At 40.6% G+C, this 23,881-nt stretch overlaps 1 protein-coding gene across 3 annotated transcripts in view; it reads right to left on the reverse strand.

Annotated features, from left to right (window-relative positions):
- Positions 1-5,425: 5,425 nt before the first annotated feature.
- LOC309695902 (nardilysin-like) overlaps positions 5,426-23,881 on the reverse strand; it is a 32,461-nt gene continuing 14,005 nt past the window's right edge. For all 3 annotated transcript variants that reach the window (XM_082516889.1, XM_082516890.1, XM_082516888.1), the window contains exons 14-32: positions 17,596-17,654; positions 17,100-17,154; positions 16,871-16,975; positions 16,316-16,439; positions 15,944-16,030; positions 13,441-13,560; positions 13,262-13,313; positions 12,798-12,948; positions 11,362-11,489; positions 11,051-11,213; positions 10,806-10,837; positions 10,465-10,603; positions 10,298-10,345; positions 10,146-10,198; positions 9,426-9,509; positions 9,105-9,195; positions 8,757-8,873; positions 6,759-6,848; positions 5,426-6,651 (exon numbers count right to left, since the gene is read on the reverse strand). In XM_082516889.1, the coding sequence (XP_082373015.1) occupies positions 6,430-6,651; positions 6,759-6,848; positions 8,757-8,873; positions 9,105-9,195; positions 9,426-9,509; positions 10,146-10,198; positions 10,298-10,345; positions 10,465-10,603; positions 10,806-10,837; positions 11,051-11,213; positions 11,362-11,489; positions 12,798-12,948; positions 13,262-13,313; positions 13,441-13,560; positions 15,944-16,030; positions 16,316-16,439; positions 16,871-16,975; positions 17,100-17,154; positions 17,596-17,654 (1,920 nt within the window). In that variant the 3' untranslated portion in view covers positions 5,426-6,429. The remainder of the gene's footprint in view (positions 6,652-6,758; positions 6,849-8,756; positions 8,874-9,104; positions 9,196-9,425; positions 9,510-10,145; positions 10,199-10,297; positions 10,346-10,464; positions 10,604-10,805; positions 10,838-11,050; positions 11,214-11,361; positions 11,490-12,797; positions 12,949-13,261; positions 13,314-13,440; positions 13,561-15,943; positions 16,031-16,315; positions 16,440-16,870; positions 16,976-17,099; positions 17,155-17,595; positions 17,655-23,881) is intronic.

Consider the following 23,881-nt stretch of genomic DNA (forward strand, 5'->3'; position numbering starts at 1 on the left):
CAGATGCTTTAATATTGATAACTGAACACCTAATACTTACGCATGTGTATATTCAGTTTTGGATACAGCGAGCTCATTGCATTTATTCAACAATACATTTAATCCCGAGGAGTACAATTTGCCTAATAATTGTGTGTGCAGTATAATGAGGAGATTTAGTCTGGCTAAACTCTTCTAAGTATAATCTTGATCCAGAAAATGGCTCTTCAGCATTTCTCTGCTTCTCTGTCTCTCCCTGGCTAAGTTAAGCTAGCTTTGTAGCACGCGGCTGATGAAGGCAGGCCAGTGGGGAGCGCTGAGATTACTGCTCAAATTGAATAAAGGAGTCGACACATTACAGCAGCTTAGATGATACACCCCACTGCACTGATTAACTCAAAACAAGCCCAGTGTTATACACGGGAAACAGAAACACACATAAACACAAAGCCCACAAGCCATGCGCATAAACCTGGCCAGCCCCCCTCTTTAACACCATTTTTTCCTGCATTTACCTTCTCTCATTTTCTCTCTGCTACACACACACGGCTCACAACCGCTCGCCGTGGCCTCTGCCTCATGACTTGAGTTCATTACTGCCTTGGCAGGAGTCCTCCTATGAAATTAGAATGACAACAGGAATGACACAGAGTGTAGCAGTGGAAAGTTTACACAGGGTGAAATCGAAAGAGAGTGTGTGCGTGTGCGCACGTTAAACAAATCTAATCTAATCGTCTCCGATTCATGGGCAAGCTTGTCTGCATGCATTTGTGATACACTTCCTCTTTGCGTATGTACCCAGGCTAGGAGATGGAGACAGAGAGCAGATGAGACAGAATGGCTTCTGACAGGAGAGCACAGCATGAGCACAACTCTCTGGGACAAAGTCGCAAAGCCTTTCTCAGCAGGACCACCAGCTACTGTTGACAGTGCCGGCTGAGCTTATTTGCTGGTAGTACAACTTGTGACACAGTTACATAGCCCAAAGGCTGATTTAGAACTTTCTTAACCAAAGAAGCACTGGGAAGCTGCTGGTCTCCATGGTTAGACACCAAGGAAAGGCTACTTATCCAGTTCCTCAAAAGCAAAAGACACTAGCAGTGAATGAGCAGATTGGATGCTGCATATATGCCTTGTTTCCGCTGCAAATTTTACCCCAGCTTCATGGTTGGTCTAGAAACAAGTTGTTAGAAATGTCATCCTTTATTTGTGTAGCGGTGGTGTAATGGTGTGTGAGATATTTCTTTGGCATATTTTGGGTCCCTTAGTACCAGCTGAACATCGTTTAAGTCCCACAGCGTACCTGAGTATTGCGGCTGACCGCAGTACACCCATCTCCTGTTGGCTGCTCCCAGCTCTTTAACACACCATGTCACAGAGCTCAAATCTGATTTCCTACACATGAAACCGTGTAACCAAATAGCCTCCAGAGTCACCAGATCTCAACAAAATACAATAGAGCACATTTGGGAAGTAGTGGAACGGGAGATTCGCATGCTGGATGTGCAGCTAACAAATCTGCAGCGACTATGTGATGCTGCCATGTCAATATGGACCAAAAGCTGTGAGGAATGTTTCCAGCACCATAAAAGAATTAAGAAAGCTCTAAAGGCAAAAGAGGGACCAACCCAGTACTAGCAAGGTGTACTCAATGAAGTGCCCAGTGATTATATGACAGCAACCATATGTATGTGTTTCACTGCAGGTGCAAACTTGCATGTGACAAATAAAGGTTTGATTGATTGATTGATTTGATTGAACTATTAGTTTGTTATAAAGTACAGAATGTTCAAAATAAGATTATTTTGGCTAATCCGTTTAATATTTACAAAAAAACCCTTCTTTAAGTTGCTTGAAGACGTTTCACCTCTCATCCGAGAAACTTCTCCAGACCCCCAAAAACACTTTCCTGTAAGCCTCAATTGAATTTTGATTTGATTTCTAATTAGGTCATTTTTGCATGCTGGTAGAGCAAATTAAGCTGTGCACATGGTAAAAATTATCCTCAGAACGTTAGCACTGCTCCTGTGAGCAGACTGGCTTTGTAGCGTCTATATTAAGTCAAAGTGCTGTTTGTCTCAGAGGCTACACTGCAGGGTAAGATGTGTTTTTTTGTTGTTGTAGTTGTTTTTCATGACAACTGTGAACAAAACACATCACATGGAATCTGGTCTTTTCTTAGTCCTGAAGTGGGCCACTTCTATATGTGGTCCCAAAAGAGATACTTTCTTTCCTCTCCTCAGTCTGAACAGTCAAATAAGAAATCATGAGACTTTAATGTCATTTGTCTAACCGGAGTGTGCTCTCTATCCAAACCAGAGTCACTAACATATCTGTAGACACAGAAAACACAATATATAACCAAGAAATTGCAATGAACCTTGTCTAAAATAAAAACATATCAAAAACACACCACTTCAAACTTCAGACAAAGCCTGAAAACTTGCCAAGTAAAGAAAAAAAAAAAACCTGATGTCCCACAACCCATTTATGTCAAAGAGGAGAATATAGCTACAGTTTAAATTATCCGAGTAAAAGCACAAGCTGATTAACCTTTAATAGACCTGCTCTTATATACAGTACATTACTAGCAGGATAACAAAACAGGAACATTGCATGAAAGGGACCAGACTCTGAGAGAACCTCAGTGAATACGTTAAGCTGAAAGTCTGGTTCCCTTGCACCCACTTTAAATGAGTGCTTACATGCACCACTCTTCCAAAGGCCAAATAGCCTTCACAAGTGTTTTTTTTTTTTACACCTAAATAAACTCAAGTGCCTTCAGTGGCCTCTGAGCTCACCAGATTGAGGCATCAATAAACCTTTATGTGAAATCCTGGAGGGTGAGTAAGTAGAGTGTGAAACTAGATTTTCAACTCCTTCAACCTTAAAGATGTTTTTGGGTGTAGTACACACAGTTTGGGAGAGGCAGGCCTGTAGCAGCAGTACAGAGAGGACTGAAGCTTTCCTGAAGCTAGCGGTTGTTCTTATTAGTTCAAATTCAAAATGCCCTCCCTTTCCTCTTCAAAGCTGCAGTATCTTGAATTTAGTGTTATGTAGGACAAGTAGCCAGTTCTTAATATCCTGTATTCTCCACAGAGGAGATTTATGCAGCTGATCTACCACTGAGGCAATGCTTAGACCAATATAGTCAAAGCTAATTAGATCTGTTTGTCACCACCAGCAATGCTCTGCGGTGCTGTAGAGTAGAACATATTTGCTGCCATACATCCAGAACGATCAAATTAATTCCACATTGTACCATTAAAAGGAGTGTAGAAACATGATCCTTCCCACAGGTAGCATTGATTAAATTTTAACCAGGCTTCATCCCCCCCCCTTATTTTGTGGTATTACCAAGAAGCAGTTGTTTTTATTATCTCACCCTATTATAATCTATGATTTGTTGATTATATTTTGTATCAATATGCATTATAATCCAAATCTGTAAAAAAATTGACTAAATGGGTCAAATCTGGGGGCCATGAGGGATGCTCTCTGCAACTTCTGGGTTGCAACTTCTGGCCGCTGACTCTGGACATAGCCAGTGGCTGTTTGACACCCCTGCACCTCCTGAAGCTCCATTGTTCAACTGAAGGAAAAAAGCACCCCAGACCACTGTGGCACGTAGAAAACATCTCAGGTGGCTTGTCATGCCAGTAACCTTGGAAACCATCAGGACCATCAAGGTTAAATTGTTCTTATCAGAGAATAAAACTTTCTTCCACCCTTCAATGTCCCATGTTTGGTGCTCTCTTGCAAAGTCCAAATGGTCAGTTCTGTGGCGTTCAAGGGGACGAGGCCTTTGAAGACATGTTTGGTTTTTGATGCCCAACTTCAGTCTCAGTTGCTGTCTGATGGTTACGGGGCTGCAGTCGGCACCAGTAACAGCCTTGATTTGGGTCGAGGATCGTCCAGTGTCTTGACGGACAACCAATTGGATCCTCCAGCTCAGTGCTGGTGAAATTTTTTTGGGTCTTCCACTTGACTTTTTCGTTCCATGACTCTCAGGATCATTTAAGAAATTCCAAATGACTGTCTTAGTGCATCCCACCTCAGCTGCGATGGCGCGCTGCGAGAGCCCCGGTTTATGCAGTTCAACAACCCGACCACGTTCAAAAAGGGAAAGTTTTTTGCCTTTTTCATTAGAACGTTGTGACAGTGTGACTACCTGACAGAAAATGACAACGAATCCACATTTTTGCAGATTTGGCCTTTTAAAGGCATGTGGTCTCAAACTTTTGATCAGCTCTAAAACAGCATGTTTCAGTTTAAGTGTTGTTTTCAATAAATTGCATGCTCAAAAGAATGTTTTGTCGCTCTGCCATTTCTTCTTGTTGCACATTGAAGCTCTACTTGGAACCTTGTTAAGATCTAACCATTCAAAATAATTTTTTTTGCCATTTTTCAAGTGGTCTTAAACTTTTGATCGGGACTGTACTTCCATCATTATTAAAATAAAAACGTTTTCTTTTGTTTGCCCTACGAATCAATCAAACTTATAACGGCACCTAACTCATGGATGAAGCAGTGTCGTGACGAAACATAACAGACAACTTAGCACAGAACTAGTTATAAACTCTATCTTTAAGCACTTTACTAGCAACCTCTTGTAAAAACACATCAGTTATTTCATAATTAGCCTTTTTATCTAACTTTATGAAAAATGCCAAAGATAACATAGTTTGACAGGAATAAAAGAGTATTTTTGTACCAGCAAGGTGAACTTGGCATATCTCAGCAGTGCAGTGTGTTCTTAAAAATTCTTAGGAAATTGGACAAGTAGAGGACAGAAGTGGAGCAGAGGAACAGTATCTAATAGTCATATCCTTAAGATATCCAGCAAAGACCTGAAACAGGACCCAAGAGATGCATCCTGATCCTTTAAGTTGATGCGTCTACTGTTCACTAATCAGAAATGGTCTCAGTGGAAGTGTGGCTGCCCAGGAGAAAATCTTTACAAGGGGAAATTCAGAGAAAAGGCTGAGGTATGAAAAAGGTCAACAGGTCTTCTAGAACGACTAATCCAAATTTGAGGTTTATTGTCAACACGTGAGGAGGAGGTCAGGGGAGAGGTACAACAGTGTTTGGTGTCATGGTTTGGGGCTATATTTCAGCCAGTAGTGTTGGGGATTTTGTCAAAATGTATGCAATTATGAACACAGAGAAGTACCATCAAAATTTGATCCATCATGTAATACCATCTGGAAAGCATCTGATTAGCAAAGCTACATTGTCAAACACACTCCCAATGCAGTAAGAGTATGAGCCGTGGATTTGCCTCTGCATAGCCTGAAGAAGAGCCATGTGTGGTGTGGTACAGGAACCATGTGAATCTTATGCCAACGAGCTGTTTTGCCTTCCATCACAAAGCTGTAACAATTATCATCACGTGTGGAGCTGCAGCAGGTGAAGGCTTTTCTACAGTATGAGGCATATTAGTCAATTCTGTTAACATGCTCTACTGAGCTGGGCTTAATTTTTTTTTTTTTTAAATACATTCAATAATGCAAAGTATCTCCAAGCACAAGACCAAGACAAAATCACCTGCGGCAGCCTCTTCTTCATGGTTCGGGCAGAGCGTCTGTGAGTAATGTATAATTTTCACATAATTTAAAGTTGTAGAAATGACATCACGTTGAGTCACCGGCATGCAAACATTTCTGACTTTAAAATAACCTGAGTGTGTGACGCAGTTGATTCTAGCAACTACTCGTCTCTCTGTGCCATCTGTGTTATTTAATGTGACTGCATGCCAAGAAAACTGCACCCAGAACATCAAAACTCCTTTCAAATTTAACATGAGTCACATAAGAGTCACAATGATTTGAAGTTTCAGTGTATTTTTGCTGTGAAGACAGCTTAAACGGCTTCATTCATTCACTCAACATCGACTGATGATGATTTATTTCTTTGCAGTTTCACAGCACAGCACGATCCAGGTCACCCAATAACCGCAGCACACACCAGAGCCTGAAATCCAGCACACAAATTCACACGCATGGAGTTCAAAGCATTTCTGCTGTTTTCACAGTCGATTTGTGTTTTTAAATTGAATTATACTCAGTCTGGACTGCGACGCAGACAGCGGAAAATACAGATTTTAACTTCTGTAGCAGCACTACAGCTCGGAGAACCAAATAAATGAGAATCTGATTCAAAGAATTTCAGTTTCTCGCAGCTGCTGAGGATATAAAATAATTGAATGTGAGAAAGCAGAACAGACTATCAGTTAGCTAAAAGAAAACTCTATCATCACTCTCAGTCTTTTTGCTTATGCGCAGAGCGTGGGGAAAACCTACAGCTGGGCTCCAGAGTCGAAATCCAGGTCCAGAAAGGAGCCAAAGCTGCTTCAACCTTCCTTCACCTCATATTAAGTGCCTGCATCTCTAATGAGGCAGAGTCCCTGAATGTGGCTGAGTAAGTCCGTCTCACAGTCTGAGCACAAGTTTATTTAAGTATCTTGTGGTAGGGAAAGAGGGGCAGGCCTTCAGTGAAAGCAGGAATGTCCACGATGGCTATGGCACCTTCCACTTTGGGAGAGGCGGGAAGGAAACTAAGCTTAGACACTTCACCGTAGGCTGAGCTCCTTAAATCCTCATCTTTGCCTTTTTCTTCCTGCTTTTCACCACTGCCCTCCTCATCATTCTCTTCAGCACCAAATCCCACCACCTTAAGGACACAGAGAGACGAAATTATTACAGATATAAAGTATATCATGTCCAAAACACAAAGAAAAGTGAAGAACTGTGTATCATAAACACAAAGGCATTGCTTACATGCACACTGAGCTTCCTGCTGCTCTGTCCACGATGTTCTTTGAACCAAGAGACGAGTTCATCTCTCGTCATCTGTTTCAGAGCCTCGATCTGAACACACAGTGGCACAGACCAATGGTAAGACAGAACCATTCACTGGAAATGTAACAGCTTAATTCTCAGTGTCAGAACCAAGCATGTTTTAAAAGGATAAACCACATTTTTTTTCCTATGAATTAGAGAGGTAACAATGTTGACAGTACCAAACAGCCAGTTTATCTGTCCCCAGTGGGTCAATTAGTTTTGAGATAGTGTTGTGCTTTCATAGAGCACAAATAAAACAGATTCTGTAATACGTTTTCTGTGATCTGTTCCTTTGGCAACGTCTATCTGAGGACCTAAAAACACAAACTTCAGCTACTGAACTTTGAAAATGCAAGTGGTGTGAACATTCTCATTAATACTTGTTATTTCTCTCTCGCTTGCTGTATACTTTGCATTAACTATGTTCATATTTTGTAGAGAGCTGAGAATATATACATATAGACATATATAGCCATCATAGAAAGGAAGCGCACCCTCTATTTATACTTAAGGTTTTATGTATGAGGCCATAATTAAAGATGGTCTTTAGCAGATCTTAAAAGTGGATTCAAATAACCTGGGATAGAAAAAAACCCAAACATTTCACCGTCATTTTCTTATCAAAAACAAAAAAAGCATAAATGTAAAATCAGCGTGTTAAAAACTAAAAATATCCTTAATGTTTCCAGAGGAACTAAGAGTGTAAGTAGCAGCCAGGTGCTGTTGATAAAATGCACTTGATAAAACTGATCATCAGAAAGAGTGACCGCCTCTATAAAAGCAGATGTTTTGGCAGGTTGTAGGTCTGGTGCATTCAGGTGTGTGCAACAGAGTGCCAAGAAAGAAGACATTGACAATGATGTTAAGAAAACAACTTCTAAACAATTTGCAGTCCATTAATTCTACAGTGAGAAAGATTATTCAGTGGACTCAAGACAGCTGCCAATCTTCCCCAGAGTGGATCCCACAATGCTCAGAGAAAAAAAAAGCAGCAAAAAACCCCAAGAGCTACATCTCAGACTCTACTGGCCTCAGCTATAATATTAAATGTTAACACGTATGACTGTCCCATTTAAAAATGACTGAAAAGGTGTGGATTGTTTAGAAGGATTGCCAGGAGAAAGCCTTTTCTGTATATAATAATAATAATAATAATAATAATAAAAACATGGCTGCAAGCCTTAGCTTTGCAAAACGGCATCTTAACAAACCACAAAACTTCTGGAACAATGTCCAGACACGGCCCAAGTGGAGATATCTGGTCATAATCCACAGCACCACACTCGGTGAAAACCAATCAGCACATCAGCACAAACACTTCGTAGCAACTGTCAAGTACGTTGGTGGTGAGGTGATGATTTGGGATTGTTTTGCAGCCACAGGACCGCAATGAGTCAACCATGAACTCCACTGTATACCAAAATATTCTACAGTCGAACGTGAGCCCATCTGTCAGCTAACAGCAAAAGCTGGGCTCACGCCACAGGACAATGATCCCAAGAACAGCAGCAAATCTTCAACAGAATGGCTGAAAAAGAAAAGAATGCGCTGTTGCAATGTCCCAAACAAAGTCCAGACTTCCACTAAATTGGAGGACCCGTGGTAGGACCATACATGTGCCCATAGTGGAGTCTAGATGACAAAGTTGGGGCAAACTGTTAAGAGTAAGGCAACTGCAATTATGTGAGAATATACTCCCATTCAGCAGCAATACATTCATAGAGCAAGTGAATAGCATTCGTCATTCTGTTAATTATATTAACAATGTTTTGCAACCCTGTAATGCACCAGAACAAAAAGGCACTAACCCACAACCCTCAAAACCAAAGGATTTGTCCCACGGTCATCAAGGTCACGGCTCAGAACTACTTTAGCAGCACGAGCACGTCTTAAACAACATCAGAGCCGTTATTTTAAACATCGTGTTGTCCTCACCTCTCTATTGAGCCTATCGAACACATACTGCTGCGTAACCACCTCTGCCCAGTTCCTGTCCACCTCCTCACCAAGATGTGTGTCCTCGCACTCTTTGAGCTTCACTAAAGCAGTCACCTGCAGAAAACACGAGCACACAGGCTTTCTAGTCACTTCTTCCACAGTGCAGCTTCACATTTAGGCATTCAGCCGGGTTTTACATGACTCAGAAATGTGTTATTAATGGAATGAGATACAACTTTTGACATTTAGAAAATTTCTGGATAGGCAGCATTTTCTGTATCTTTTTCCATAAGAATGGGAAACTCATGAATACAATAAGAAAAAACAAAACACATTTACGCAGACCTGAGTATTAAAGGCCTCCTCAGTCAGTGCATTGAGCTTCTCTCCGAATGAAGTCAAGAACTCTTCAATCTTTAACTCCACCAGCTCGGTGCTGAGAGAGATGAGAGGTAAGAGATATATTGTAGGGTATAGAACGCATTGGATTCCTTTAGTCATTTATCACTTCCACTTGCTTCACTTTCCATGGCCACATGGATAAATTGCAGCTTGGGTTTGGATGAATAGCAAGATAGATTTACCTTGGTTTTGGGAAAAGTGTTAAGATAAATCGTATCTTGCTTTGGGCAAATTAAAGGTTTCCATTGTGTGTTGCAGACTCACTTGAACTTCGTGGCCTGTGTCTCCACTGTGACAGAGAAACCTAGAACGCCTGAGGTGTTTCTGCAGGTGGGGTAGACATGGTATCTGCAGACGGAGACAAAAAGAACGCTTTAGGATTAGAGAAAATACGGGTGAAATAAGCTGATGAAAAACTGCATTACATCTGATTTGCACTCTGTAATAAAACCAGTCTGGCAAGTATGAAAACTGAATTTCAATGTGAAAAGCATTTGTCCCAGTAGAACTAGAGCAGCTTGGCAAAGGTTTAAATATTACTAGCTCCCACATTTCAGACACACCAAACAGAAACCCGACAGTCTCTTAACAAGGTCGGCACAGACTTGTTCCTTCTAGAAGGCAAAGTAATGAAATACAATACAGACAGAGACGTGTAGGTGGAAACAGAAGGTTAGTTTCTCTGCATACCTTTGATTTTCACATAAAATAACTTCAATACCCTCAAAATGGCAAAAAAAAAAAAAAAGAGGAAGAGGAAGAGAACTGGATATATTAAGAAAGTTACTTTGAAAAGTTGTGTATTTCCATATGGAGCACATTTAGGACAAATGCAAATAAATCAAATTAACTGCAGCTTTCTAGTTTTAGAAAAATATTAGCGTGTAATGCTAATTTGAATGGAAAAACTCACTGTTTCGCTTAGTTTCAGAAATTTGGTTTTAAATGAACAGAAAAATATTATCGAACGCAGCAGAAACTCACCCCAGAGTCTCTTTGGTCCTGAGGAAATCAAAGCAGGGCTCCTCCATGTGCATCTGAAACCCCCCCCAAAACAACTCAGTCAACAATGGAGGGATGACGGCATCAAAGAGGGAGTGTGTGGAAACAGAGAAGCAACATATTGTAATGCTCACCACCAACAGCTCCATCAGCGTGTGCTCCCTTAAAGCCTTGGGGCCAGACTGAATAAAACGCAAACAGAAAGAAAATGGGAATGAATTTGTGTGCGTAAAAAAATGAACCTTCAGAGATAAAACGACTTGATGACCTGTAGACGTGCATGTACATTGTGTGTGTATACCTGGTAGTAAACAGTGACTTCCGAGTTGGCGTCTCCTTTATTGAGTGATTTGACCTTACAGATGTGGTGCTTCTGTGGAAGCTCGACCACTCTGAACATCACCGGTACCTCCGCTGTCAGCTTGGAGAACTGCAACTTACTGCCAGGCAAGACACGAGGAGAGAGGGAGTAAAATAAGTGAGAAGGTAAAGAGGAGAGAGGAAAAAAAAAGCAAAGGCGAATCATGGACTAAACAACTGAAGCTGATGTGAATCACGGCGTATTATAGCAAACAAATCTATTTGATTGTATAGTATTGGTGTTCTCATTAGGGAGTGCATTCAGTGTAATAACTGACTTACTCTGTGACATATTGCAGAAACTGCACAGACTCCTGTGGAGGAAATACAATAAAGAGTAATGAATAGTGAGAGATAAGAGAGAAAGAGAGTGAGGAGAGGCAATCAGCCAAGCACGAGGGCAATGTCAAGTACACCCAGTAGCAACTGAGGCAAGAGTAGACGTGAACGTTGACTGATTCACTCTAATCAGCTAATATTATTGTCAATCAGTATGCTTGTCTGTGTGCTGTCTGCTGTCCACTCACTGCACTGCTAAAGTTCCCTTGCACCAGTCCCTCTGCAAAGAGCTCAGCTCTGAAGCTCCGGCTGAACTCAGTCAGCTCTTCAGTGGTCAAACCAGCTGTTAGAGCCTGATATTTGTCCACCATGGACCAGCGAGAGTGCTCCAAGATTAACAAGCGCACGTCCCTGGAGGAGAAAAAAAAAGGATGAGAGCGAGAAGATAAAAGAGGACGGTGACGACCGGAGGCTCTTCTATTTAGGGCTGTCACACATTTCACCACTAGAAGGCAACATACACTCGATAATCTCACATAGCAATGGGGAAGCAACGTACTTGCTGAGTTTCTCAGGTTTAATGAGGATGTTGAAGTAGGTTTTTTTCAGCTGCTCTGTGAACATGCTGAAGACGTCAGAGGAGGCCGAGAAATCTGCCAGGTGGTCAATGATCAGGTGAAACAGCAACTACAGACAAAAACATGGTCAACAAGTCACACATACATTACATAAGATTCTTTCTTATTCAGTTTGTGGTTTAATGTATGCAAAACAATTACACGTACAGTTGTGTTTGTAACTGTTTTGAGATTAAAATAAATTTAGCCTTTAAACACCAACAGAGTGGATTTTAAAATAAACGTATCACAGACAGACATTTTTATGGCCAGCTGAGGCCCATTTCCTGTTATTTTATAACAATTAAGCAGATCAAAAGCTGAAGCTTATTCCAATTGCATTTGGTGTCTTTTCTCTGGAATCGTCAACATGAGCTCCAAAGAGATGATTCAAGTGAAGGAGTCCATAATTACACTGAAAAACTGCAATAAACCTATCAGAGCTTCCAAATCAACACTCTGGTACATTCTTTAAAAGGAATGCACTGATGAGACCACAGGAACAACTACATCGAATAAGTCAATCCTTGTTTGAGAAAAACCTTTTCACAGTCACAAGGACGTAGACATGTCATTGACAAAATCTACAATCAAGAAACACCTTCGTGAATGTGATTATAGCGGGTTTATGACAAGGTGACAAAGACATAAGAAGCCAAAAGTATGGAGAATGAAAGGAACGGCTCATAATCTGAAGCATACCACGCTATCTGTCAAACATGGTGGCGGCAATGTTTTGGCGTGTATGGCTGCCAGTAAAACTGGGTCAGTAGTGTTTAGTGATGATGTGACTGCTGATAGAAGTAGCAGGGAGGATACTGAAGTGTACAGGGCTATGCTCTCTGCTCACATTTAGCCAACAGCTTCAAACGTGATTGGATACTGTTTCACAGTTAAAATGGGAAAATGATCCAAAGCATACTGCAAAAGCAACCCAAGAGATTCTCAAGACAAAGACATAGGCATGTACTTCAATGGCCAAGTAAGTCACCTGATCTCAACCCAACACAGCATGGTTTTCAGTTACTGAAGACGAAACAGAAGGCAGCGAGTCCCAACTAAAGGCGGGTACAGTAAAAGCCTGGCAGACCATCTCAAGTAGATTTCAGGCACTCACTGACTGCAAAGGATTTTTATCCAAGCATGAATTTAAAATTATATCGGCTTGTCCAATTAACTTCGAGCCTTTAAAAATGTTGACTATGTATAAAAATTGATATAATTCCTAAACAGTTAAGCAAAATTTTTGTAAAGCCCCTTGAATTAAAGCTGTATATTGAATGTTTGATTTAAAATCCCCTGTGGTGGTGTACAGAGCCTAAAATGCAACTGCCACTATCCAAACTGTTTATCTATGTGTGTATGTATGCTTACTCACAGGAAGCTTGTGGTTAAATCCTTTAACTTTGATGACCAGTCCGTGCTCACCAGCAACCAGTTTATACTCCAACTGGGCCACTTCAGCCTCATAGGCTGGCTCTGCCAGGTTGTGGCCCAGAATGTTTACCAGAAGGTCAAACAAGACCACACTGGAGCGCAAGAGGAAGGCGACAAATAAAGAGAATAAGAGAAAAGTGAAATAGAGAGAGGGCAGGGAATAGTACAGAAGGAGGTAAGAAGGATGAGATGGAGGATAGAGAGGGAAAAAAAACAGGCAAAATAGAAAAAGAAGGAGGAAGGACAGAGGAAGGAGAAACGTGGGGGAGGGAGGGTAAAAGTGACAAAAAGACATAAGTGGAGGCAGTGGGAGAGAGAGAGACGATTAAAAAGCAGACATTAACAAAGGTCATAGCAAAAAACAAACACTTATTTTCACAAACTCTTATCTGAGCTTAAACTCACTTCTTAGCGGATTGCTGGATTACTGGAGAGATTAAGTGGAATCTGACGTAGGCTAAAGAAGAAGAGAGAGCAAGCAGGTGTCAACCATTCCCTAATGACATTAAATACCTTTAAAGTAACATCTTGCATGCTAATTGATGCACACAGTACAAGTACACACACACTAACACACAGTCTACCTCTTGGGATTTTGAATTTGTTATCTTTCTTGTACCACAGGCAGCCCCTGTCGCTGTCGGCTATCCGGACTGGGAACTCGGTGTCTGGGCAGTCAGAGGGCTTCAGGGTGAAGTCAGTGGCTGAACAAGTGCACACACACAATAAATCACCATTCCACTCGGTGCAGCCTCATAAATAATGCGTGACTTTCGACAATTCATTATATACAGTTTAGGGATAAACATGTAGTCGCTTGTCAACACAGAGAAAGATGTTACTCCCACAATAAATGATTCAGAAACCCTTGGGCCAGAAAGTGAAGCTGCCAGCTTTTAGTAAAGCTGGCCGCGTAGGTCTGTCACTTTACAAAGTTTGTAAGCAAACTGCAACGACAGAATGAATCAACCTTTGCATTTGGCCAGAAGTGAGCCAGAGGTGTTTTGTTTTTCTGTGTTTAAATTAAAATATTGACCTTTAATTAACATACACCGTTCAATCCATGCAATCAGCAAATATAACTGGTGCTGTGTAACCATTTTTGTGCCAATCGGTCTGAATTTACAATCCAAACTTTATCCATTGGTACATTACAGGAGCTGGCCCTGTGTGTTTTCGTTCTACTTTTAAATTAATTCACTTAATAAAATTCGTTCATTTTGTTGTAGCCAAATATGTGGTACGTTTGAAAATGCAGACAGTGATGGATTTAATCTATTTCACAGTGAAATTTTATAACTATAACGACAAGTTGTTCAAAACTGATTTGTAACTTTTCCATAATTTTGTTCTGCTACAATATTTAAGGTGTTAGGTGTTGTATTATTATAACCTTTATTTATTAGTGGATTCTAAAATACAGTTTACCTTGTAATCTGTAATGAAATAACTTCAATTATTTGTAAAACTAATAACATCCCCCAAACTGAATCTCAATCTTGAATACTTATTTTTTTCCACAACTGTATTTTTTGGGGGGCATTTTGCTGTTGCAGGTCGAAAAAAAAAATTCCCATGCTTGCCCCATAACCACAAGCCACAGGCTTATGGTCAAATTAGCCTTACATGTCTGACCAAGCTGCAAGGCGTTGAGTTGCATCATGGATAACGTAGGCGTCTACAGACTGATTTGACTGATTTTTGATCAGATATGGATAGCAATATTTAACTAGTCTGGTTATCAAGATGCATCAATAATTCAATGTGATATTAAATGGAATTTAAATATGTCTGGGAAAAAAAGGTTATAAAACAAAACAAGCAGGAGACTTCTCAGAGTGTGTCCTCTAATAAAAACCAATCACAGGATGACACAGCATCCTCTTATATTTTGAGCCTTAATACAACTTAAAATCGAAGTTCAACTAAATGTACTCCCTGTACTCCCGCCATGAACAGGGAAATTAGTGATAAAGACCAATGTGGTGTTCTGTACCAGGCTGAAAGCAAGTGTATTTGTGCTCTAAAGCTGGTAACACTGTTTATGGCAGGGGTATGGAACTCCAGGCCTCGAGAGCCAATGTCCTGCAGGTTTTAGATGCGTCCTTGGTCCAACACAGCTGATTTAAATGGCTAAATTACCTCCTAAACATGTCTTGAAGTTCTCCGGAGGCCTAGTAATGAGCTAATCATTTGATTCAGGTGTGTTGACCCAAGGTAAGATCTAAAACCTGCAAGACACCGGCTCTCGAGGCCTGGAGTTCTCTAACCCTGGTTTATGGGGACTAACTTGCTTTTGAAGCCAGCCTCAAGTGGCCATTCGAGGAACTACAGTTTGTGGCACTTTAAGTTTTTCATTTTCCAACAGAAGCTGTGGCTTGATTTGTACAGAAAAACAAAGAATTTCTGCTAGACTACAACAAGAAAAGCCTGGAATAAAATAGTATTAAATACATAATTTACCACACATGAAATCAGTTAAGCTATACAAGGGTAAGCCAACAAAAACAGGACCATCTTTCCTCCGACACAGCTATTGTGATCTCTCAAACATTTTTCTCCATCTTGCGCTGTTGTCAAAATATGGGTTGAGCTAATTTAACACTCCACTTCTAAAAAGCAAAGTTTCTCTCCCCTGGACTTAAATTATAGGAGGAGGATAAACATGCTGTGCAACAACATTTAACTGCTGCTTTAATAACTGCCGAGGTAAGGGGGAGAAAACTTACTGCAAATGCTCCGAATGGGGTTTCAAATCACTCAACCTCCCCCAGAGTGACAAATACCATCCTGACTTCACAAATTTTAGCTTGAATTAATACACCTCAGGTAGATCAGTGACTAACAAGGGAGCATTAGAAATGACAAAATACACTGACAAAAACACTCAGTTCCTCCAGGTTTGGTCAATATATCTGATTACCGGTATTTCGTGGATGGATTAATGGAGAGCTAAAGTCCAAACTGCTGGAGCACATCTTGTCCAGATCATCGTATTGGACACTTTTCAGATACAGCATGCAGCAGATTAGGCCAGAAAGACCTACTTTTTTGCCCATAATGCAAAAAAGAAGTTTCTTCACCTACCAATGAACTTATTCTCTGCAGGAAGGTGGAGGTCAGCAGTAAGCTCCAGGTTTCTTGTCCACTGCTCCATCCACTCTTGCTGGATATCTGTATGAAGGTTAAACATCTATTAACACATAAGAAATACTTGCCAATTTGATTCAACTGCTGAATAAAGTGAACTCTCTACTTTTATATTTTAATTTAAATGCTTTTCCAACGCCATTGTTTGCCATATAAAAGACAGAGATAAATGCTGGCATTTCTACTGCTGGCTCTGCTTTATATGTGGCTGAATACCACCACACAAGGGAAAAAAAGACAATGTATTCACTGAACGCTTACAATGTACGAAGCAACTGCTACAGTCACAGTAAACACACACACACCCACCCTCCACGTTGTATTGTGTGCCAAACCACTTCTCCCTGAGGGGACACTGGCCCTCATGTTCTGGTGACAACAGCATCAGGTTGGCTTTCTCAGGGGTGAGGAGAGACAGAGCTGCACTGATCACCTACACACACACACACACACACACACACACACACACACACACACAAAATCAAATCAAAAGATGTTTGCAGCACAGAGAGAGATCATATTTCCTCCCTTTCTAAAGAACATCAACATTAATGGGAGACAGTTTTAGCAGCCAAAAACAATGAGACAAAAAAAGAGAACAGGCGTTAACACAAAAAATATGCAAAGCCACAATTAGACTGTAACTTTTGATGCAAAATAACATCCACCAGCAGAAAAGAGGATCTCAGCTCTAAGAAATATATTAGAAACAAAATCATTAAAGGAGCGATGAGAAACACATCTATATTTTTCTACCTTTGAGTGACCTGTTTCATTAACATCTTTATCTAAAAAAAGGACATTTTGCATTTTAGAATAAAAGCCCTGAAAGTGGTTCACTCCCAGAACTACTGAACTACTTACTTCTGGATTGAACTCAAACATCAACTGATCTCCTGTCAGGAAGTCTTCTTTAGGGAACAGTTGCATGTTTTCACAAATGTCCTCCACGTACTCTATAGGATCAATCTGGCAAAGAGAAAATCAAAATCGAGAGGCTTTACTCACACAATCTCATTGATAATAACAATGATACATTGCTACATGTCCAAAACACGGCAACTCAGCGACTAATGAAGGCTGTTAGCCTTACTTGCTCCTGATAGTGAAACTCATTTGCTTCAATCCTCTGAATCTCTTCATATATCCTGAGTGCACAGACAGACAGAAACAAAGAATTACAACTTTTATTCACCTCATAAAATTGCTTAGACGCCACAACACCAGCACTCTCTAAGACAGAATAAGGAACATAATAATAACAAAAATAATAAGACCATAAATATACAAATAACAGCCAACCACACATATTATGTTGTCACTATCTCAAATAAAGCAGCATTTACTACAACTACACAATGAGTCAGACAATCAAACAGACAGAAAATCCATGTTGTATATTTGATTTCAAACTGAGAAATATACCTATCTTATATCTACCTATCTTAGTGAGGATATTTTTGGAAAAATGAGGACCGGTGGACCTGTGTTCACTTTTATAGACCCCATTTAAAGCACTGTTTAAGGGTTAAGATTGATTTGAAGGTGTGTGTGTGTGAGTGAGAGAGAAAGTGAGTGAAAGAAAGTGCCTTTGCAGTGGTCCAAGTGTCTGCAACATCTTCAGGTACTGGAACACGAGGCGAGTCACCTGTTAAAAGCCACAGACAAGCAAATTATTAGTGTATAACCACATTTATTGTTAGTAGAATTCCAGCAAAAAATGATTCCTTCCTTTCTGCAATCAATCGATATGGAGGTATTGTTAAGTTTTATGATCCATAACAATTACAGTGATGCCAAAAAGAAGTTGCCAATCATGTTAACTATGGTTACCTGATTATAGTCATTAGAACAGCTCTGAAAACTGAGTTGGAAAAAGTGGTTTCATTCAGAATACTAAACAGCTCAGTAATACATGTCTTGATCCCACTTTTAGAGAATCAGACATGTAAATGAAAATATCAAATCTCTGTTAAAGTAATAGTAAGAGTAAAAAAATAATTATTACCATTGAACAAAACCATTGTTCATCAGTTGTGACAAAGTAAAAAATCACTTACAATAACTTAAAATTAGTATTTTCTAACTCCAGACATCAATTTTAAAGGGGCCTTTTGATATTTTGAAATATGCATTTGCTTCCTTGCCCAGAGTTATAAAAAAGATTGATGTCTCTCTCATAGCAGTACACCAGGTATGAAGCTACTGCCAGTAACTGATTTGCTTAGCTAGCACAAAGACTGGAAAGTCCACTGGTTTCATAGTCTCGCTAATTAATACATAATATCTTCATTACAGTGGAATTATGCACCAGACTGTTTCTTGCCAAGACCAGCTACGAAGCAGACACTTTAAAAATGCAGGCAGATTTTTATGGTCTCAGTCTTGTTGCAAAATCTGATCTTTTTTCCACTAGTGTCTGTACACAGTTTGTGGCACAATCCCCAATCCTTGTGAAGACTGTACAAGTAAGAAGCAGCATGCTTATTCATGAGCATATGAGATGCAGGTGGGGTGCATTCTGTTATCTTTGAATAGCACTAGAATAGCTGTTTGTCAGTGTCCATTTTTATGCTAGTCAAGTTAGCCAGCAGTAGCCTCATAATAAATACAAAAAGAAATTGTCCTTTTTGTATTTATGGTGCTCTTTGCCTGCTATTATGTTTTACTTTTTGATTTTTATATGTGAAAAGTGCTATATAAATAAATTGTACTTACTTAAATGAGAGCTGTATGCTTTCTGTAATACTCTATGGGCTACCTAAGGCAAGCTCCAAGCAAAGTTAACCCCTTATACAAATACAGCCTTAAACCTGTGAGGGAACACTTTTCTGAACTGCAGGAGGTTTTTATTGCCGGCACCAGTTTCATATTAAGTTGGCTTGCTGTGTGTCTAACAGGAGGAGAAGGCAAGGCAAGGCAAGGCAAGGCAAGGCAAGGCAAATTTATTTGTATAGCACAATTCAACAACAAGGTGATTCAAAGTGCTTTACAGAGACATTAGAAACAAAAACAAATAAAAAGCATGATTTAAAATTAATTAAAACAAGCAAACAAACTAACTAACTAAACACACACATTTCACACCTGTTCGCGCGATCTGAACCCTTATCGTAAGGGGAGCTACCAGTCCTTCTGTGGATGAGCTACTTTCTATTTTAAATTCCCTGAATTTAAAATACTCTCTAGACCCAGTCTAGACCCAGTTGGGGAGCTACCCAGAGCTCTAATCCCACACCTGTTCGCGCGATCTGAACCCTTATCGTAAGGGGAGCTACCAGTCCTTCTGTGGACGAGCTACTTTCTATTTTAAATTCCCTGAATTTAAAATACTCTCTAGACCCAGTCTAGACCCAGCTGGGGAGCTACCCAGAGCTCTAAACCCACTTAACAAACAAACAAACAAACAAAACAGTATATAAAATCAAAACAGATAAAATCAGAACAGTAGATAAAATCAGTAGTTAATGTAAGTTTTGAAATTTAAGCTTAACAAACAAACAAAACAGTATATAAAACCAAAACAGATAAAATTAGAAATAGATAAGATCAGTAGTTAGTGTAAGTTTTGAAATTTAAGCTTAAAAGTGTGGATTTGGTGCTTTATTCAAATGCAGCTGAGAACAGGTGAGTCTTCAACCTGGATTTAAATAAACTGAGTGTTTCAGCTGATCTGAGGCTTTCTGGGAGTTTGTTCCAGATATAAGGAGCATAAAAGCTGAATGCAGCTTCTCCGTGTCTGGTTCTGACTCTGGGAACTGATAAAAGACCGGATCCAGATGACCTGAGGGATCTGGATGGTTCATACTGGGTCAGCAGGTCACTGATGTATTTTGGTCCTAAACCATTCAGAGCTTTATAGGCCAGCATCAGAACTTTAAAGTCTATCCTCTGACGGACAGGTAGCCAGTGTAAAGACCTCAGAGCTGGACTGATGTGGTCCACTTTTTTGGTCTTAGTGAGGACTCGAGCAGCAGAGTTCTGAATGAGCTGTAGTTGTCTGACTGATTTTTTAGGTAGACCTGTAAAGATGCTGTTACAGTAATCAAGCCTACTAAAAATGAATGCATGGACTAGTTTTTCCAGGTCCTGTTGAGACATCAGATCTTTTATCCTTGAAATATTCTTGAGGTGATAGTAAGCTGACTTTGTTATTGTCTTAATGTGTTTTTCTAAGTTTAGGTCTGCATCCATCACTACACCCAGATTTCTCGCCTGGTTTGTGGTTTTTAGATGTATAGATTGAAGTTCTCTGGTGACCTGTAATCGTTTTTCTTTGGCGCCAAAGACTATTACTTCAGTTTTGTTTTTGTTTAGTTGGAGAAAATTGTGGCACAACCAGTCATTGATTTCCTCAATGCATTTACCAAGAGCCTGTACAGGGCCTCGGTCTCCTGGTGACATTGTGATATATATTTGTGTGTCATCTGCATAGCTGTGGTAGTTTATTTTGTTATTCTTTATAATCTGTGCCAGTGGGAGCATGTAAATGTTAAACAGAGGGGGTCCCAAGATGGAACCTTGGGGAACTCCACATGTGATACTTGTCTGCTCAGATGTGAAGTTACCTATTGATACAAAGTATTTCCTGTTTTCTAAGTATGTTTTGAACCAGTTTAGTACAGTTCCTGAAAGACCTGCCCAGTTCTCCAGTCGTTTGAGTAATATGTTGTGGTCAACTGTATCAAATGCTGCACTGAGATCCAGTAAAACTAAGACTGACATTTTTCCACTGTCTGTATTCAGACATATGTCATTAAACACTTTTGTCAGAGCGGTTTCAGTGCTGTGGTTCTGTCTAAAACCTGACTGGAAGGCATCGTAGCAGTTATTCTGTGTTAAGAAGTAATTGAGCTGTTGAGAAACTGCTTTTTCAATGATCTTACTTAAAAACGGGAGATTTGAGATCGGCCTGTAGTTGTTCATTTGTGTCTTGTCAAGATTGTCCTTTTTCAGTATAGGTTTGATTACAGCAGTTTTTAGTGGTTCTGGAAACACACCTGACATTAAGGAAAAGTTGACGATCTGTAACAGGTCTGACTCTAAAGTCTTTGAGACCTTTTTGAAAAAACTTGTTGGCAGGACATCTAAACAGCAGGAGGAGGAGTTCAGTTGACCTAAGATGTCCTCCAGGTCTTTGCTGTTAATAGGGTGAAACTGTTTGATGGTGTTTAAACAGCTTTTCGGTGGACACAGTACATATCCTGGATCTGCTGTTGATGTTCCAACTGCTTGTCTAATCTTTTGGATTTTGTCTGTGAAGAATTTGGCAAAGTCATTGCAGGCCATGGTTGAATGAAGTTCAGCTGCCACTGGCACAGGAGGGTTTGTTAGCCTGTCAACTGTAGAAAATAAGACCCGAGCATTATGGCTGTTTTTAGTGATGATGTCAGAGAAGTAGGACCTTCTTGCACTCCTCAGTTGTAAATTATAATTGTGAAGTTTCTCTTTATAGATGTCATAATGAACCTGGAGGTTTGTTTTTCTCCATCTGCGCTCAGCTTTCCTACACTCTCTTTTTTCATTTTTCACTAGTGTGGAGTTTCTCCATGGAGACTTTTTCCTTCCAGAGATAACCTTCACCTTAATGGGGGCAATAGTGTCCATTACATTTAACATTTTTGCATTAAAGCTATTGACGAGCTCATTGACTGAACCTTTGGACAGGTCAGGTGTTAATGGGAAGACCTGGTTAAAAATTGCACTACTGTCTTCAGTTATACACCGTTTTGTGATCACTGCTGTTGATATATTTGTGTGGGCTGAGATTTTACTTTCAAAGAAAACACAGTAATGATCAGATAAGCCCACATCAGACACAGTAATGTTTGAAATGCTCAGGCTCTTGGAGATCAGTAGGTCGAGAGTGTGTCCTCTATTATGTGTGGCCTCTGTTACATGCTGAGTCAGCCCAAAGTTGCCCAGAGTGTTACTCAGGTCTTTAGTCCCTTTGTCCTGAGGGTTGTCCACATGGATGTTAAAATCCCCAACAATAATTACACAGTTGAAATCAACACAGATCACAGACAGCAGTTCACTGAGGTCATTAAAAAAGTCTGTGCAGTATTTGGGAGGCCTGTAAACATTAAGAAACACAACTTTGGATGGGGCCTTCAGCTGTAAAGCCACATATTCAAAAGACTGAAAACTTCCAGGAGATAGCTGCTTACATTGAAATGATTCATTAAATAAGACAGCAACCCCTCCTCCTCTCCTGCTCACCCTGGCCTCACTGATAAAACTGTAGTTAGGAGGGGTCGTCTCGATGAGAACAGCTCCACTGTTATTTTGGTCCAACCAAGTTTCAGTTAAAAACATAAAATCAAGGCTGTGCTCAGTGATTAAATCATTAATTAAAAATGTTTTCCCAGCTAGAGATCTAACGTTTAATAAAGCCAACTTAAGTGTTTTAGAGGCATTACTTGTCCCCTCGTGTTTGGGAGCAGTCTGTGGCACACAAGGTATGTTTACTATGTTTAAAGATCTTTTAGAGTGCAGCTCTCTGTGTTTTGACCAGGCCACATGTCTCCTTCTGTCACCTAAAAGTACAGAAATTTTAAAACCTTCTAGTAAACAGGGTCCCAGCTTCTCCTGGGAAAAGTCACCACTGCCATAATCCTCGCAGCCCGGACCCTCCACACATCACACATCAGACTGCGGAGACAAAGCATGAAGGTGGTAAGGAGGAACTAAGGGGGGCGAGGCTGGGCAATGTGACTTCGATTGCTCTGTTGAGGGTGGGGCTCGGTGGCGAACCTTTGGCTGCTTTGGTGGGGGGTTTATGGGGGACAAAGAGGGATTGGGCCGGGGGGTAGATCTGAGCCCAGCATTGACCCGCTCCATCATCTCTTCAGTGAATTTCAGGTGTGGGGAGGAGGGAGAAAGGGAGGGGGAGGAGGGTGATGGGGGTGATGGCCTGTCAGGGGTTTGGGGGACTGGGGAAGATCCTGGTCCTGGTCGTTGGTGTTGTTGAGAGAGTTGGAGGCAAATAGGGACCCCTCTTCTTGCCTCTTCTTGCCTCAGATGTCTCTCCTTTCTGAGGCTCTTCCCGGGTGGGGGCAGATGGAGCTCCTCCTCAAGGTTTCTGCTGGGCTTTGTCTGTTCTTGGAGTACTGTTTGTTCTTCTTTATGAGATAACTCCTCGTTTATCTCAGCCTTGGCTCCAAGCACAGATGGATGACGTATGGAATAAAACAAGTTGAAGGTGAACAGTTTCACCCCTGACTTGTTAAAATTAAATCCATTTGCTTTAAACAGATGCCTGCGTTCCCAAAAAATATTAAAGTTGTTGATAAAATGCACTGAGTGGTCAGCACATGCTGATATAAGCCATTTATTCAGTGTAAACAGCCTGCTGAATCTCTCGTCTCCTCCTCTGACCGGCGGTACAGGTCCACTGATGAATACAGCTGCATTCAGAGAGTTTACAGTGTTTAATAATCCAATAAAGTCCCGTTTCAGAACCTCCGATTGTTGTTTGGACACATCGTTTGACCCTGTATGCAGGACAATGTTTGTCACAGTTGGATATTCATCTGCAATTTGAAGAATTCTCTCCTTCAGGATGTTGACCATATCGTTAGGAAAGCAGAGGACTTTAGTGTTCTTACCGCACATGCTTTGTACATCCTTTACAGCAGAGTCACCCACAATCAGCGTTTCAGGCCTAGCCTTTAGCTTTCCCCGTGGATTTTCAGGCCTTACTTCGCTACTTTTAGATGGATGGTTGTCCGATATAGATCCAGGGTCCTTTGATAGTGGAGCAAATCTGTTCTGCAGTTTCACATTCAGTTGGGTTTGTTGTTAACCTTCCTATTCACGGTTGTCCAGTCCTGTTTCCTCTCGTATACAGGGGTAGAAGAGCTTCTCTGTCTC

The sequence above is a fragment of the Aulonocara stuartgranti genome, assembly GCF_965226115.1.
Source record: "Aulonocara stuartgranti genome assembly, chromosome: 19".
Classification (NCBI taxonomy): domain Eukaryota; kingdom Metazoa; phylum Chordata; class Actinopteri; order Cichliformes; family Cichlidae; genus Aulonocara; species Aulonocara stuartgranti.